Source organism: Calypte anna, chromosome 5A (assembly GCF_003957555.1).
Source record: "Calypte anna isolate BGI_N300 chromosome 5A, bCalAnn1_v1.p, whole genome shotgun sequence".
In the NCBI taxonomy this organism is placed as follows: Eukaryota; Metazoa; Chordata; class Aves; order Apodiformes; family Trochilidae; genus Calypte; species Calypte anna.
The window spans coordinates 36,121,327-36,138,242 of record NC_044251.1 but is presented as its reverse complement, the minus strand read 5'-3'; the positions used below and the strand labels follow the sequence as shown (position 1 = coordinate 36,138,242).

The window sequence follows — 16,916 nt, the reverse complement described above, 5'->3', positions numbered from 1 at the left end:
TCTTCACACTAAGCATGTAAGTGAACCTGAGAGATTAATCAAATTATATTGATCCCTAGAATGAATGGTCTTTGCCTGTGTTTATGTTGCACTGTTCCCTTTGTTTAAGCTTTATAGTTGCTGCTAATAATTACAGGATATTGTTTAACCCCATCCATAGCAGTTCTAGACAAAAGATTTTAATTTATTCAGCCCCTGAACCATATAAAGTATTCTTTTAGTATCTTCAGAATAATCCTAGCAAGGTGCAGACATGATCTGAAAACACAAGGTGTTCCTTAATAGGCACATGTGCAAGCTGGAAGCATTCATGGTGCAGGTAAAGAACAGCTGTTTACTTTCCAGTGAAAAGATGCAATGTGTTTTCACTAATTCTGAAAATGAATTGCAGCATTGTGCTGCTGCAAACAAAGGTAAAAACTGAAATGTCTAAACTGAAGTAAAATCTGCTTCTTCAGAACTGCTAAGGTGTGAGCTAGTAATGTTTCAAGTTTCCATCGTTGAATTTGAAAAATAAGATACAGGTTGCATGCAGAGAATCCAGGAGAAAGTGATGAGAATGCCCAGAAGCCAAGAAAAGTTTGCCTTTGATCACAGATTGAATTATTTTGGGTCATCTTACAAAACAGACAGTAGAGGGGAAACATGATGATTTTCATATATATAAAATAGAGTAACATTTTCTCATATCCACAACTGATAGGAACAGAAATAACTGCCTTAAATTGCAAGAAAGTAGATTTTAATTAGACAGAAAATGAGACTAAGTGACCTACTAAGGTCCTTTTCTGATCTGATTCTGTGATTACTTGCAAACTATCTGCTTTGAAGTCCCTTATTTATTGCTGTCAATAGAGCCAGCACTGGCTGCATGAAGAGGAGGCTGCAGGTACAGGAAAGTAAAGAACCAAATGCCTGAGATGCAGAGCACACCAGTTTCTCTAGTTAGCATTAGTGATACTAACCTCAGCTTTTAATCATGCCTCAGCAAACTGTCAGAAGTCTATGTAAATAAATGAGCTTTAAACCCACTTAATTATAAAATAATTATTCCTTGAAACATCAAGCATTAGTTTAATCAGTGTTGACAACTTCCCTGATTTTATTGAACCTAATCAATCTGAGGCAGACTGCAGTGGTGGGATGGTGTAATCAGCTATTTTATTTATTTTAAAAAATTAGCTCTGCAAATTAGATAGAAAATTGTAAGTGCAATATGAACATATGCTAAAGATTAAAAAGCCAGAAGGTGAATAAAGCCATGTGTGTGTTTTTAAGCTCATAATTTAAACTATGTTTATAATTTTAGGTGATTCGACTCCTGATTTTTGAACTTCTGGTCTGGCAATTCCAAATTACTGTGCCCTGTATTCTTGCTCTTCTGAATAGTCCCATATTGCTCAGCATGCATTTGCATAATTTGCCAAAAACACATCATATTTTTTTCCAGAAATTTATTTTGTTATTCACAAAAAACAAAGGAACACTTATTTAAAAAAGATCATGTATTCTGCCTGCCTGTCAAATTAACACATCTGTATGCAAAAAGTGGAGGTATATAAAACCAAAATAACACACAAAAAGTTATGTTGTTCCTGCATACACCATGATTTTTAATACAACAGCACCTTGTCAGAAGAATCTGTTATAATTTCATACACTGGTAGTTCTTGTCTGAATTCCTATTACTAGGTATATATTCACAAATATAAATGAGATGAAAAAATTCAGTGATGAAAGGGTATTATGGTAAAGTAACATTCACTCAGCTATTGCTTAGACTTTTCTGAAATGCTGTACTATAAAGTAATTAATTTATCCTCACTAATAAAATCTATGCAGTTTCGTGGATGGTTTGACCATGGAAACTGATACTAGGGAAATGGATACAAAGGAAATGGATACAAGAATTCAAGGTCTAAGATCTGATTATAAAACCTGAACAGACACTTGCATTTCAACTTTATAATTTCAATGATCCAAGTGGCTGATGCCTGAACTGCAAATTGTGTTCATTCCCATTTTTATACTACATTGCTTTATGAAATATGTGAAGGGGAAACTCCTTCTATTCTCAAGATAAGGGTTCAGTTCTCAGTTCTGCTCCAGGTACTGTACTCTTGCTTCACTGTAGAAATCTAAGTATCATCTTCATTTCTGGCTGGGTGGTGTAATGGAGAATAGCCTAGGGTGTATTACATAATGCTGCCAAACAGGAGACATGGGTGCATTATTGACTCTAAACATAAATAAATGGATCTGGAAGAGGCCTGGTACTTCCAGAGGCGCTGACTTGCTGTTCTGGAAGTGACTGTGGACATCTGGTTTACAGATTCAGGATGGGGGAGTAACAGAGGATGTTTTCTTAAAGGGAAAATCAAACTTGTGCTGAAGCCCTCACCATGAAGCTCACTCTTTAATTTCTGAACCAGTCTGTTCAGCTCACCTATAACATGACTGCATATGAAGCAACATAAAAGGAAATCATGTGACTCTTCCCATATGACTGCGTAGATGAGTTGGTTCACAAATTGTCCTGCAAATCTGAGAGAACTGCTGACAAAAAAAGGCAGGCTTGTAATAGCTCTGCTGAGAAGAGAGAACAAGTCTAATGAGGTTTTAGAGGTTGCTCCCTCTAGTTAGGCTGGACTTTCTTCAAGGACATGGGCAAGAGATGAGAGATGGTAGCAAGAACATCACATGAACTTCTGATTTGGAACCAAAGCTTAAAAAGCAGCTCAGGCCTATACATACTGCTGTACAAGAAGACAACACCCCCCTGCATGCTCAACTGGGAAAGAAATCCTCCAGTCACAGGCTAAATGCAGTGTTTGGGAACATGAGTTTACAGGGTTTTCAGTTTTTCCTGACAATGCCCTAAGAGTGTCATTTACACCATTAGCATTAAAATGGTATGCTCGTACATTCCTTCAAGATCTTTCCCCCAAATTTTCTACAGCAAAACAATTCAAATGATGAAGTAAATAGGACTCAGGGAATACTACTAGGGTACAGATTAATCCAGCCAGGGCAAATAACTCTTTTGCAGGTGATCAGCACATCTGGGTATCAGTGCAATCATGCCAGGGCCATAATAATTTTTGGTCCAAGAAAACCCCAAGCAAGATTTGTCTGGAGCTGTTGTGCATATTTTGTGTGTGGGCTGACAACATACACCTAAAAGCTTTGGGCCAAATTAATGAAATGTCACTGCTAAATATGACAAAACCTGTTTGATTACAGCTAGACCTAAATGAGATATCAAATTAATTTTGCTGGAAAGATTGCTTATTGTGTTAATCAATGTAATTTCTTAGTCCATTTGTTCTCTTCACTCTTGTTTCTATACATGTGTTTTTGAGGCAGGAGTCCTCTTTTTACTCTGAAATAAGAGGGTTTGAGTTTGTTGCAGCTATCCAGAGTTGCCATGCATTGCTCCTGAGAGACAGTCCTCACATGGATACAAAAAATAATGAATAGCATCAACTTTTCAGCTGACATGGAACTTACCAACCAACTCTCTCTGTATTGCTGTAGCACTTCTCCCTTCTCCATAGGATGCAATCAACTGAATGAAGTAGCAGTGAATTACAGGAAGAGATAGTTCAGTGATGAATCAGTCGCTGGTCTGACTACAAGAGAAACTGACACCCTTCCCATCAAAGAAATATGCATATGGTATATACAGAGCAGCTCCTGTTGGAGGCAGGGGGAGCTGAGGGTTTCAGTTTTCCACTGACTTTTTTTTCGGGTTTCTTCAGGGTCAGAACTCACGTGAAAAAAAGAGCAGGGTCTGTGGAAGAGTAATAGTTATGTAAGCGTGTACAATACGTACAGTCAGAAATCCAAGCTCTTCCATCTCAAAACTACATACACACACTACACAAAAGAGGTGAAATCCTCACTTGTTGTGAAAAGGTTTTGAAAAACACAAGAATTGAAACAAAAATGGTTTTGAACATGAATTAGAAGTATCTTTAATAACTGCGTGAACACAAATATTCTGGGCAAAGCTCCAACGTATTTTCTATGAGGGCTGCCGTAGCACAATGCTGAAAGCTGGGGAGAAAATTGATAAAAAGATGTTATAAGCATACCACATATTTAATCCTTCTCTCATGTCACACGTGAAAGTCTACGGGCAGCAGACTTAGCCAGTTTTAAAGGAGAGATCCAAGGGGAGCTGCTCACTAAGCCTCCGACGAAAAAAGGTCTCAGCGTGGTGTTTTGTTCTGCTTACTAGAAGTGGAATATTTTGAACTATTTGCCTCAGAGTGAGGAGGAATAACTTGAGAGGAACCGCAGCTGGTTTTCATGTTTAATCTACTTTCATCAAAGCACTTTCCTAGCTCCCAGTTACGAGCTTCATAGCTTTTGATAAATGTAGGCGTGACGACATTTCACATTAGCACAACAGAGAAAAATTTGGAGGCGTTTCAAGAATGGTCACCACGCAGGAACACGCAGCAACAGGGCTGCCTCCCCAAAAAGCCCCAAACTGCTGCTTTCGGAAAGCCCGATGCCATTCCCTGACACCCACGCCCCGGGCAGTACCGGCCCTGACAAACCCGCACCTGAGCCCCGGGGCGGCGGAGGGGGCTGCGGGGCTCCTCCCGGAGCTGCCCGCCATGTGCTGCCAAATGCCGCCAAAACAAGGCTAAAAACTGCCTCAGCCTTCGCTCGCCGCGGGGATTTTCCCCTCGCTTTTCCCCACTGTCGCTAAAGACTTCTCTCAGACGGGTGGGATCTCTGCCCCCACCGGGGTCGCGGATGCAGGAGGTGGTGGCGGGGGGGGAGGTTCGGCCGCCGTTTGACCCTGCCGGGACCTGGCGTGGGGAGGCGGGTAGGAGGTGTGGGGGGGGAGGCTGTGTGTGGGAGGGTTGAATTTCTGGCGCTTCGCGACCAAATAAGGGTAAATTCCCCAGCGGCTGGCAGGGGGATGGCAGGCAGCGAGGGACTGAACTTTCAGGAATTGCAAACACCGGGAGCCGCACTGCGAGCGCCGCTCCGCTCCCGCCGCACTCCCGCGCCCCTCAGGGCCGCCGCTCGCGGGCTACGTGCCACAGCGCCCGGGCGGGGTGAGCGGCGGGCGGGTCGCATAGCGACCACCCGGCCCCGCCCCTCTCTATGACTTCTTGATTCCCATTGGCTAATGCTAACGTCAATCCCCGCCAGAGTTTGGGGCGGGGGGCGGGGTGAAGGCGAATCGCAAGCGGTGATTGGCGGAGGGCTGTGGCGCAGGCTGCAAGCCGAGACGGATCGAGAAAATCCAGGAAGAAGCGCGGCCGGGCCGCCGTGCAACGATTCTGATTGGCTAGGGAATAGAGGGCGGGTGCTGATCGGCGACCGAGAGATACGATTGGCTATCAGTGGCAGGCGGGCTTCTGGATTGGTCACCGGCGTTCTGGCAGCTTCCAGAAAACGGCGCGGCCGGCTATAAAGGGTGCGCAGGCGGCAGTGTGCGGGCAGATCGCGCCGCAGACGGGAGCGAGAGCGGGTGGTGGGGCAGGCGAGCGTGCACTTGCGGAGAGAAAGCAGTCATCATGTCTGCCAAAGGGCCGGCTATCGGCATCGACTTGGGCACCACGTACTCCTGTGTGGGTGTCTTCCAGCATGGCAAAGTGGAGATCATTGCCAACGACCAGGGCAACCGAACCACGCCCAGCTATGTGGCCTTCACCGATACGGAGCGCCTCATCGGCGACGCTGCCAAGAACCAGGTGGCTATGAACCCTACTAACACCATCTTCGATGCCAAGCGTCTCATCGGCCGCAAGTATGATGACCCCACGGTCCAGTCTGACATGAAGCACTGGCCCTTCCGTGTGGTGAATGAGAGTGGCAAGCCCAAGGTGCAAGTGGAGTACAAGGGTGAGATGAAGACCTTCTTCCCAGAGGAGATCAGCTCCATGGTCCTTACCAAGATGAAAGAGATTGCTGAGGCTTATCTGGGACGCAAGGTGCAGAATGCTGTCATCACAGTGCCTGCTTACTTCAATGACTCTCAGCGCCAGGCCACCAAAGACGCTGGCACCATCACTGGCCTTAATGTGATGCGTATTATCAACGAGCCAACAGCAGCTGCTATAGCCTATGGCTTGGACAAGAAAGGTACTCGGGCTGGAGAGAAGAATGTGCTCATCTTTGACTTAGGAGGGGGTACTTTCGATGTGTCCATCCTTACCATTGAGGATGGCATCTTTGAGGTGAAGTCCACAGCTGGTGACACCCATCTGGGTGGGGAGGACTTTGACAATCGCATGGTGAACCATTTTGTGGAAGAATTCAAGCGTAAGCACAAGCGTGACATTGCTGGCAACAAGCGAGCAGTGAGGCGACTGCGTACAGCTTGTGAGAGGGCCAAGCGCACCCTCAGCTCTTCCACACAAGCCAGCATTGAGATCGACTCCCTCTACGAGGGCATTGACTTCTACACCTCCATTACTCGTGCCCGCTTTGAGGAGCTCAATGCCGATCTCTTCCGTGGCACCTTGGAGCCAGTGGAGAAGGCTCTGCGTGATGCCAAGCTCGATAAGGGCCAGATCCAGGAGATTGTGCTGGTGGGGGGCTCTACCCGTATCCCTAAGATCCAAAAGCTGCTACAGGACTTCTTCAATGGCAAAGAGCTCAACAAGAGCATCAACCCTGATGAGGCTGTTGCTTACGGTGCTGCTGTGCAAGCAGCTATACTCATGGGAGACAAGTCTGAGAATGTGCAGGATCTACTGCTGCTGGATGTCACCCCTCTGTCCCTGGGCATCGAGACAGCCGGTGGAGTGATGACTGCTCTCATCAAGCGCAACACCACCATTCCCACCAAACAAACTCAGACCTTCACCACCTACTCAGACAACCAGAGCAGTGTCCTAGTCCAGGTGTACGAGGGTGAGAGGGCTATGACAAAGGATAACAACTTACTGGGCAAGTTTGATCTAACGGGCATCCCCCCAGCACCCCGTGGAGTCCCCCAGATCGAGGTCACTTTTGACATTGATGCCAATGGTATCCTGAATGTCAGTGCTGTGGACAAGAGCACAGGTAAAGAAAACAAGATCACCATCACCAATGACAAGGGTCGCCTTAGCAAAGATGACATTGACCGGATGGTGCAAGAAGCAGAAAAGTACAAAGCAGAGGATGAAGCTAACCGAGACCGGGTGGCAGCCAAGAACTCCCTCGAGTCCTACACTTACAACATGAAGCAGACGGTGGAGGATGAGAAATTGAAGGGAAAGATCAGTGACCAGGACAAGCAGAGAGTACTCGACAAGTGCCGGGAGGTGGTCTCTTGGCTCGATCGCAACCAGATGGCTGAGAAGGAAGAGTATGAGCACAAGCAGAAAGAGCTGGAGAAACTCTGCAACCCGATCGTCACAAAATTGTACCAGGGAGCTGGGGGGGCTGGGGCGGGTGGCTCTGGTGGCCCCACCATCGAAGAAGTTGATTAAAAGGACTGAAGCACAGACTGGTTTATGGACAGTCACTCCATTCTTTGCTTTGTTGGTTTTTTTTTTTTTTTTTTTTTTTTTTCTAACGTTTAAGGAAAACGTCCTTACCGATAACAGAGTTTATTCTGTTGGGTGTGTATAAAGGCAGATCTGTCAGCTTGGTTTTGATAAAAGGGAAGGCACGTCCTGCTTTATAAGGTTAGTAATAGACAAGTTTTGTTAATTCAGATACAGCTATTTGTACTCTGGATGTTTGTCTGTGTTCAAGTGTCTCTTTTAAAGTAACCACTCGACTGCTGCAGTTGACAAGTTTCAAGTTATGCATGAAAAATCTTTACAGAAGAGTATATAAAAAAAAATATGCCAAATTTGGCTTCTGGAAATTTCAGTAATAAATAAAATATATTTAAAGCATAAGTCTATCCTCCTCCTCTCTCTGAAGGGGCAGTAGTGGGGTGGGGGGTGAGGTGAACCTTCCTGTCACTGCACCCTCTGGACCCTGCTCTGCTGCAGGGTGGGTGTTGGAGCTGAGTCTGGGGGTGTTTTCCAGAGAGGTGTCTGGTGTTCCCTGGGAAGGGAGTTTGAGCAAAAAATGGATAGGGGAGAACTGGGGGGGGTGGGCAGAGGGAGCAAAAGATTCTGTGTTGAGGCTTGGGGTGGCAGCTGGTGCCTGGGGGGTGACCCGGCTTGCCCTGCAGGGCCCTGTGGAGGGGGTGTGCTGGTGTGGCAGACCCCAGACCCTACAGCAGGGGAGAAGTTTCCCCGAGTTAAGGGTGTTTGGTTTTGGGCAGGACCTGCTCTTTGTAAGTTGTGGCTTGGGCTGTGGCTCGCAGCCCCCCCGACCCCAGCAGCGAAGTGCGGAGCAGTTTGTGATGTTTGTGTCACTGAAATAAAAGTGTAGAAATAAGTACAACAAAAATAGTCCAGCTTGGCAGGCAGCTGGGCTCCGTAAAATAGAGACCCACTTGTGGCTGGCTATACAAATTGCTGAGTTATTCTTGGGTTGCTTGGATGCAAGCTGAGCTTTCAATATTTTACTGAATGTGGTGGGTTTTCCCCCTCCTAAACGTGCAGCTGCCAAGGGGGCCCGGAAACCTGGGAGTGCTGAGTAAGGAGCCAGGGTGGTGAATTTGATAGAATAGGCAAAAGTTGTAGCAGTTAAACTTGTCTGGCTTCACTACAAACCATCTCCAGAGATTTTGAGTTGTTTTAGAAGACAAAACTATGCAGTATTTAGAGTCCAAAGAGCTGTGAATTAATTAGATCTGATGGATGAGCCAGATGACACACACATTTTGGACTGGCTTGTCCTTTAAGGGAAAAAACTGCAGAGCAGTGGGCAGCTGAAGGGAAACGTCTGCTGTGTTTTTGTTGGTTGCTCGTTTGTAAGTGGGAGCGTGCTGGGAGCAGAGGCAGGCACTGCCCTGCTGCCTCTCCATATTGCAAAGAACTTTTAGGATGCCAGAAGATTGCAGGTGATGTGTATAAAAAAATGTATAAAAATATTTTGTGATGAGAAGGCTGAGAAAAACAAACTTGAACAGCCAGTTCAAGTGAACAGATCCAAAACTCAGAGTACTTCTCTTAGCTGATTTACCAGGGTTTCTCTTCACTCTTCTGCAGGTTTCTCCTCACTGGCTACAGAGAGGGGTTGCAGTTGCCTCTGGGGAATGCAAGGCTTGTAAAAAGCTTGTTTGATAAATTTCTCTCACAAATTATTCAAACCCACTTCAAGTTTATTGAACAGTTCATGGGTAAATGGCAGTGCCATCACAGGGAGACTTGAGAAGTCAATTACAACAACTTCAGCACCTGCCAAGTGCTTCAGTGGCATTTGCAAAGGCTGTAACCAGCCTGGGTCCTTTGGGTGTTTGTGTACACAGTGTTTTGTTGGCAACTGTGCTCTTGATTTCTAGGCTGTAACATACCTAGGACCACCGAGAATGAGAAAGTCCTGTGACTTTTAGATATTTTTTTCCCCTGGGAGTTAATAGGTAAATATGTTTATGAAAAGCAGTAGATTAGCTGTAAGTGAAAAGTTTTTGCTGCAAAGTGTAATACTTCGTCAGAAGAGCTCTTCCTAACTGAAATGTGGCACTATGGGACAGCCCATTAAGTGGCACCCCCGATCATAGTAAATAGGTTAACTATTTTTCCTATAGACTGACTGGTAATTGCCCTTGCCACATAGTTTCCTTCACTTTTCAGCCGTTGTGGTGCATTCCTCAGCGTCGCTTCCCAGTTATTAAACGCAATTTTTTATTCTTTTTCCCAAACATCTATTTAAGTGTATTGCAGAGCTAATGTAACCAAATGCACACAGCAGATGGTTTGCTACACACCTGTGTTGTCATCTGGCCTTTCCCTCACCTCGGCTGCTGCTCTGTGCCCAGAGCAGGCAGGGAGTAACAGAGACCCCAATCATGAACTACCCATCTGGGTGGTTAAAATGCCCCAGAGACTGAGGACATGAAGAGGTTAACACTGGAGTAACTGTATTTATTTATTTTCCTAGGAAAGGGGTATTTTTTAGTATGGACATATCTGGACTCTGTGGAAGCTATGCAAAGGATAAGATACTTCTGCTGGCTTACATGATTGGAAATAGATTTAAGTCCTGACACACAAAGTAGTCTTTCAAATATTACAGCAACCCCCCCAAAATGCAAGAGGTAGAAAACCTAAAGGGCTCAGAGCTAGTTTTCTTGCATTCATTCACTTAGTTTATAAAACAATAACTTCCAGTTGATTTTCAGTATGTTGTATTTATGGTAGAGTGAACTCTGTTGCTGTTAATGTAAACTTTTCCCTGACTGCAATGGGTCTACATTTTTCTGCCTCAGTTTCTTAAATAGATAAAATAAATGTCAGATGGGAAAGTGCTGCTCCTCACATGCAAATAGGTGTATCTGGCATGTATGTGTAGTTCCAGGGAGTAGTTGCACATTTCAAAGGAATTTGGCAAAGCTAAGAAAATTATCTTGCCTAAAATCTGCGGTTTCATTGCTTCCACACTCAGCATCTCTCCTCCTTTGTGTTTTCCTGATCCACAGGGAAAGACAGCTACTTCTGTCAAAATCACAGGCCTGGGTTTCTGAACTTTGCTTATTCTTACACAGGGCTATGAGAAAGATCAAGCCCGCAGGAAGGATATAAAGTGGTTGGACCTTGGTAGCACTTGTGTAACTACAGTGTTAACTTTCAGTGACTCCTAATATTTGACGATCAAGTTTATATGAATGGTATTATTTTATATAGAGGAACACACCTAGCATTAATATTGGAGAATTTAATCACCCAAATTAAAACCCTTAAGCACCTTAGCACCTCACTCGTGGTGCAGCCAGGTGTGTAGCTACACAAAGCTCCCGTGTGCAGCGCAGGTTGACCCTGCAGTTCCCCACTGTTGCTTTGCAGGGGAGAGGGAAGAGCCTAAAAAAGACAAAGTGGAAAACATTACTAAAACAACGTGCCGTGTGAGAGCCCTGGGAGGGAGCTGAGGACAGAGAGCTGTCTGAGGGCAACCCACTCAGGAGCTGCAAAGCTGAGACATGCTTGGGCAGGCTGTGTCCACCCAGCCCTGTTCCCTGCTGCCTCTGGAGCGTCTGGCTGAAGCTCTGCATGGAGGACCTAGCAAACAGGCTGCAGCCCTGCTCATCCCCTTGTGATACCATCTTAGAGACAGGAATGAATATATCCCAGCAGTCTTCCTTTTATCTCTCTGGAGACACTGTGTGGAGCCCTACAGGCTGGGAAGCCTTTCTCTTGGGAACCTTTATTTGAAAGGTTCTCCTTGAAGGTTTGGGGCACTGTGGGGTGCAGCCAGCCAAGGGCAGACAATTCTGAAGGAGATGTGACATCTCAGGACTACATCATAAATTTCTGTCTTCCTCGTTGTGAGCCACTCCCACAGGTACTTACAAGGAACAGGAAGAAAAGGGAAAAAATGGAAAAGGGAAAAATATAAGGGAAATTTGCATTTCCAGCACTCATGTTAAACCCCAGGCATTTACACCCAGCATGCATACCAAAGTTCCTTTTTTCAGTCTTGTAAGCACTTTGCAATGTAACAGCATTTCAAGCTGTATTTGTTTAAATGGCGTTCCATATTTGTCCTCCTTTGCCACATGCCTGGCATGAGTTTCACCTACTGTGTCCCTTCAGAAAGCTCATGGTGGTCTAATCTTGTCCTATGTCAAGGATTCTGTACCTTGGCACATGGGAGTCCTGTGATACTAAACCATGTGGATGGGGATGGTCTCACAGCAGAAAAAATTATGTCTGTAGTTGTTCATCACAGGAAAGTTATCACCCCTCCCTACCCCACAGCAAAACGAGTTATGCTAGTAAAGCTTCTTTAGCACACCTATGTGGGTCAGGTATCACATCGCTCTGCCACTCTCATCCTCATATTTATGCAAGCAGAAGCCTATAGCATAGACCTGCCTTTAGAGTAGATTTTGCTTGCAGCAGCATGGTGATTATAGTTGGGCAGGCCAGCATTTCCAGATGCAACAACATATTTCACTTCCATATATGAAACAGCAGTATTAAAAAACCCTGATCCACCCTTGCATGACCCATTTGCCTTTACTCTCTCCTGCATCAGTAGGGTGGAGACACAGACAAGCTGGTTCCTCTTGTCATCCTAATAACAGCACCAGCCAGAAATTTTAGAGAAGGGATGAATTTCCCTCTAAGAGCCAACATGTATTTTGTAGTCTTTCTTCTAAGGAAAATAGGAGCAGTGTGGGAAGTTTTTTTTCTTTCTTCTCCATTGCCAAAGATAATTTCTTCCACTGCTCAGGAATTGGTATTTATGTGTTGGCCTGTACACAAGCTGACAGATCACCAGTGCATCCTGGACCAAGAAGCATGAGGTCATTCTTGCTGGTGTGTAGGTAGCAGTTAGCAGCACCCATACCTTATCTGTTGGAGCAGTTAAAAATGTCACTGCTGCAAATGCTGCCAATTAAAAATGTATTTTGAATAAACTAAGGAGACAAAAACAATTACAGGGGTGCTAATGCTATGTATTTCAGCAAGACTCTATAGAAGACCCCATGGGTTTAAGGGTCTTGGTTGCTTTGCTGTTCACTGCCAAGCATCATTAAATATTTTCTGCCAGTCCCTCAAAGAGCTGTTGCACAGTTGAATGGACAGTATAGCAATCACATGGTGAAGCTGTAAGCAGCAAATCTTTTTTGCCAGGCTCTGTCTGAAAATGAAAACCTATTTCTTTCAAAACTACGTGTATTTCTCATTTGGCATACTCCTTATATTTCCTGCTGCAGACCTCAGTCACAGTATGTTTGCAAATGTAGTAACACAGCCTGTTTAAATACAACTGAGGCTAGCAACCTGGCCTTAATCCTATCCCTGGCATTACAGGTGGAAGATAATTAAAAATTCTAAAATAAAAATTCTCAAGACTTAGATTATAGAACTAAAACCTAAAATAAACTTCTCTTCAATAATTACTTCCAAAGCTCACAGAATTTAAGTGTTCTTGTCTATAGTACATCTATATTAAATTTCTCCCCTTTTCTATAGAATGGAGATAGTTATTATATCCTACAGAAGAACTAGAAAATAGGCTGTGACATTTTTGTTAAACTCCATAGATTTCTGAGCATCTGAGATACAGAATCAAAATCATATTTTTGAAAATTCCTATTGAGTATGAGGTACATTTAAATACTCCTTCCTTTCTGTGATGGGCACGTTAATAACAAAAGGTTGATTGTTAGGAGCACAAGACAAATGCCTACCTGCATGAAAATAGCTGACAACTGCTAATGTTCAATAATCTCATCTGATAAAACCACGCAGAGGGAGTAATTGCATGAGGATTTCAGTAAAAGAATGTACAGCTGGTTTTTCTGGCTTCCAAAGCAGCCTGTTTTCCCGTGAGCAGTGCTAGGCAGTCCTTGCCTCCTGATTTCCCTTACTCCTTCAGCCTGGACTCAGGACTAATTCTGCCTTTGTCTCTCTACCTTTAGCCAGTTTGCCTCTGTGGATGTAGTTGCCACTGAAGCTGGCAGGTAGCCACAGGGCTCTCAATATAGGGCAAGGCTGGTGCCAGGCTCTCAAGAAGATGAGGATGTGAGGGTACTGGTATCTCTTCAGAGGTTACAGTGCAGCTGTCTATAACCCTTTGCTTTGGGTGGTCAAGGGATGGGACAGACATCCAGCAGTGGTCACACATGCCAACAGTGAAACTCACTGAAAACAAAGAGGTAGGAGCTTCAATTTTGCACAAATCTGAAGTGAAATGCCATTCCAGTGCTCATAGTATTATGCCTAAGGACATTATTCCAGTCATACACCATGATCCTCTTTTTAATGAGCAGGCAGAAGCACTTGGCAGGTAAATGGCACAGTCATGGGCTAAGTATTAGCTACTGTGGAGTTCTGTCCTTGTGTGTCTAATACAAACAGCAGTGGTCACACATGGAGTCTAATATTCCCAGAGCAACCAAGGCTGATATTTAACTGCCCCTGGGAAGAGAGGAGGAATTTCATACAGTGGGTGGGTATGGAAGACAGAGGCTTGACACAGCAAGAAGAAACAAGGCAGAAGAGGTGAATGGCTGGGTGGTGATTCAGTGATATTTTTGTTGAGTTTATGCATGTGTTTATTTTCTGGGTGTGATATCCGAATTACACACCAGATATACTTAAAGAATGGATTCATATACCTACTGTTGAGTGTTCCCAGCTACTGGGATGCACATGGGCACACAAATACCACAAGAAACAACATGAGAAGAAGCCTACTAAGGCTGCAAGGTCGGTTGTTCAGAATTATGACAATCACAGCAAGCCCATTTCTTGCTTTCTTTGTGCTTATGCATTAGAACTCAGGTTTTAATTACACAGTAACAGATTTTAATATTATTTTTCTTCTGTAGGGCACCTGCTTTAGTCAGTGCATACAATGGGCAGCACAGACTACAAAAAGACACGTTTTCCAGTTCAATACACTCTGTATTTACTGTATGCTGTTCAGCCCCAGATCTGGAGGAGTGTTATCCCTTAAGATGTTGTCTGGTAGATCCATCACCATCACATTTTGAGTGCTCCACAACATTAAACATTTAGTTTTCACCCCTGAGAAGTGTATAATTCCCACAGAGAAAAAAACACCAAAAGCCAAACACCATCTGTCTATAATGAGATCTTCTACTGGAAATGCCAGGAAATGTTTTTTCAGACAGCTTGGTGTTTATACACTTCTTGGACTGTTCATAGTACAGTTCCTGTTGGCTTTGGTCACAGCTGTGGATACTGAGTCTGGCATTCCAGATTTCCATGAAGCCAGGCCGTTGGCTCAGAAAGAAAAGAGCATGCAAATAGTGGTCATTAGGGTTAAATGTGGGTTGGAGTGATTTGCCTGGCATTCTGTGACTGAAGCCCATATGGAAAGCAGTTTCCCATCTACCCTTCAACTGCCCCAATATTACACCTTAATTTCACTTCTTGTAATCTTCTGGCCCACTCATTTTATAGCTTCCAACTCTTGAAACAGCTGAAGGAGGCATCCAACAGACACTAATCTCCTTTGCTACACAATGCTGGTCTCTTAATTTCTTTTTCCAGACTCATACTCATTTGGGCCATCAGCATGTATGGGATGTGTGGCTGAACTGATCTCCTCCAGCTAGCCCGTGGTTAAGGATGGTGCAGTGCTGCATAAGCCTGCTGCCCTGCTAATCAAGTCAGTCTCACGGTTCCCTCTAACACTGGTGTCTGTCCTGGGCCCTGTGCTTGGCCAGAGTCCATTCTGACTCCCTCTCCACAAATCCCTTTCAAATTGCCTTCATTTTCCCCTAGTTACCTGTCTTCTGCACTGATTCCCAGGCCTTCCCAACCTGCCTCTGTCTTTAGCTCTCAGCCCCAGTCTTTATGTTCACAGTTGTTCTCCCTGTAAGTAGTTCTCGCTCTTAGTTTCTCCCCATCTTTCATTTAGGCTTTTTGTGCCAATTTTTTCCCAAAGCAAAGAGAGCTGAAGGTTTGTCTCCCATGCCTCCTGCACCACAAACACTAACACAGGTTCACATGACTATCTGCAACATGTCTTTTACTTTCTCCTGTTCTTTTGGAATGAATTTTATTGGAGACAAGATGAACCAATGGTCTCCTGAGACTCATGACAGCCCCTCTCTATAAAAACGACTCAATGAGCCATAGGTTCCATAGTTCCCACTTTCCCCTGATGAGGACCCTATTTCTATAGAGCTGCCTGGCTGCCACGGGTGAGATTTGAGGTTGTTCTCAAATCTGCTTCTCTCAGCCTCTGAAATATGTATCTTGGCTGCCAAGGCATGGTTATGTACTTGGCAGCCTGCAATAGCAACTGGAAACACAACATACACAAAATGATTGTCAATAAATAAAAAAGATATTACAGTGGAGAACAGAACCAGAGCTGAATTTTCAGGCTGATTTGAGATTCTTGCTCAGCTATCTGTGGATTGATGGAGTTTACATGGATAATCCTTTACAGAGTACCTACAGGAGAAAAGATGAAGTGTTTTGATGTCAGTGGAAATGGGGGGAAGTTAGGGACAGGTTGTTTTACAGAAATTTTCTTTCCCCACATTGTGTTATCCATGTGTTCTTCCATGTGGTTGTGAACATCTCAGTGCTGCTTTCAGGAGTATTTTCCCCAGTTAGAAAGTATTGCAAAAATGAACGAGGCCATCTTTAAGAGCTGAAACCATAGGAAATGATCTTTCTGTCTTACTGGAAGTGACTTGTCTAGAAGTCTTAGGTCAGATAGTTTCATCTCTTCAAAGTACATACTGGCCTGCTCCAGCTGTACTAGCAAAATTTTTCTAGCTTGTGGCTGGAAAACCTTACTGCTAACCTGATCTGTTGAGAAGTATGGTCCTCCCTATCCCCTTATCTTTATCTGCATCTCTGCTGGCCCTTCTCTGACTCCACCATGAACCATAAAAGGTTACCTCAACAGAGCTCTCATTTATTTTTGCTGTTAACAGAGCTCCTCATTTTTTTTTGCTGGATTACTGGTTTTGACATTTTAGGGAGCTGCCTTGCTGTGGGGACAAAGATAATGAAACAAAACAAAGATAAATGATCGGAAAAAATTGATGGGAACAGGAATCCATCTTCTGTCAACAACTACCTGCTGGATTTAGCTGTAAGACAAAACCTCACCCTTCAAGGGGACTTGATTTCTGTTGGCATAAAATCCAATTTTGTGTAAGATTAACGTTGCCAGTTATACACAGCACTGCTCAACTGTGATTGACAAGTATGAGAGGGTAACTGCTTGCAAAAAAAATGCTTCAAAATATCCCAAATATCAAATCCCCTTTCCTAAAAATCATGCCTTTAATCAACCTGTCTTAATGTACAGGAATTACTTCTGGGGCAACTTGCTAATCTTGAGCTGTTTGCTCACACAGGGACCTAGGTCATATCACAGGAGACTTGTGACCT

At 44.3% G+C, this 16,916-nt stretch overlaps 1 protein-coding gene across 1 annotated transcript; it reads left to right on the top strand.

The window, feature by feature from the left end:
- Nucleotides 1–5,312: 5,312 nt before the first annotated feature.
- On the top strand, nucleotides 5,313–7,865 carry HSPA2 (heat shock protein family A (Hsp70) member 2). Its single transcript, XM_008501056.2, has one exon. The coding sequence runs from the start codon at nucleotides 5,544–5,546 to the stop codon at nucleotides 7,446–7,448; it is 1,905 nt and encodes a 634-aa protein (XP_008499278.1). The 5' UTR covers nucleotides 5,313–5,543; the 3' UTR covers nucleotides 7,449–7,865.
- The last annotated feature ends 9,051 nt before the right edge of the window (nucleotides 7,866–16,916 follow it).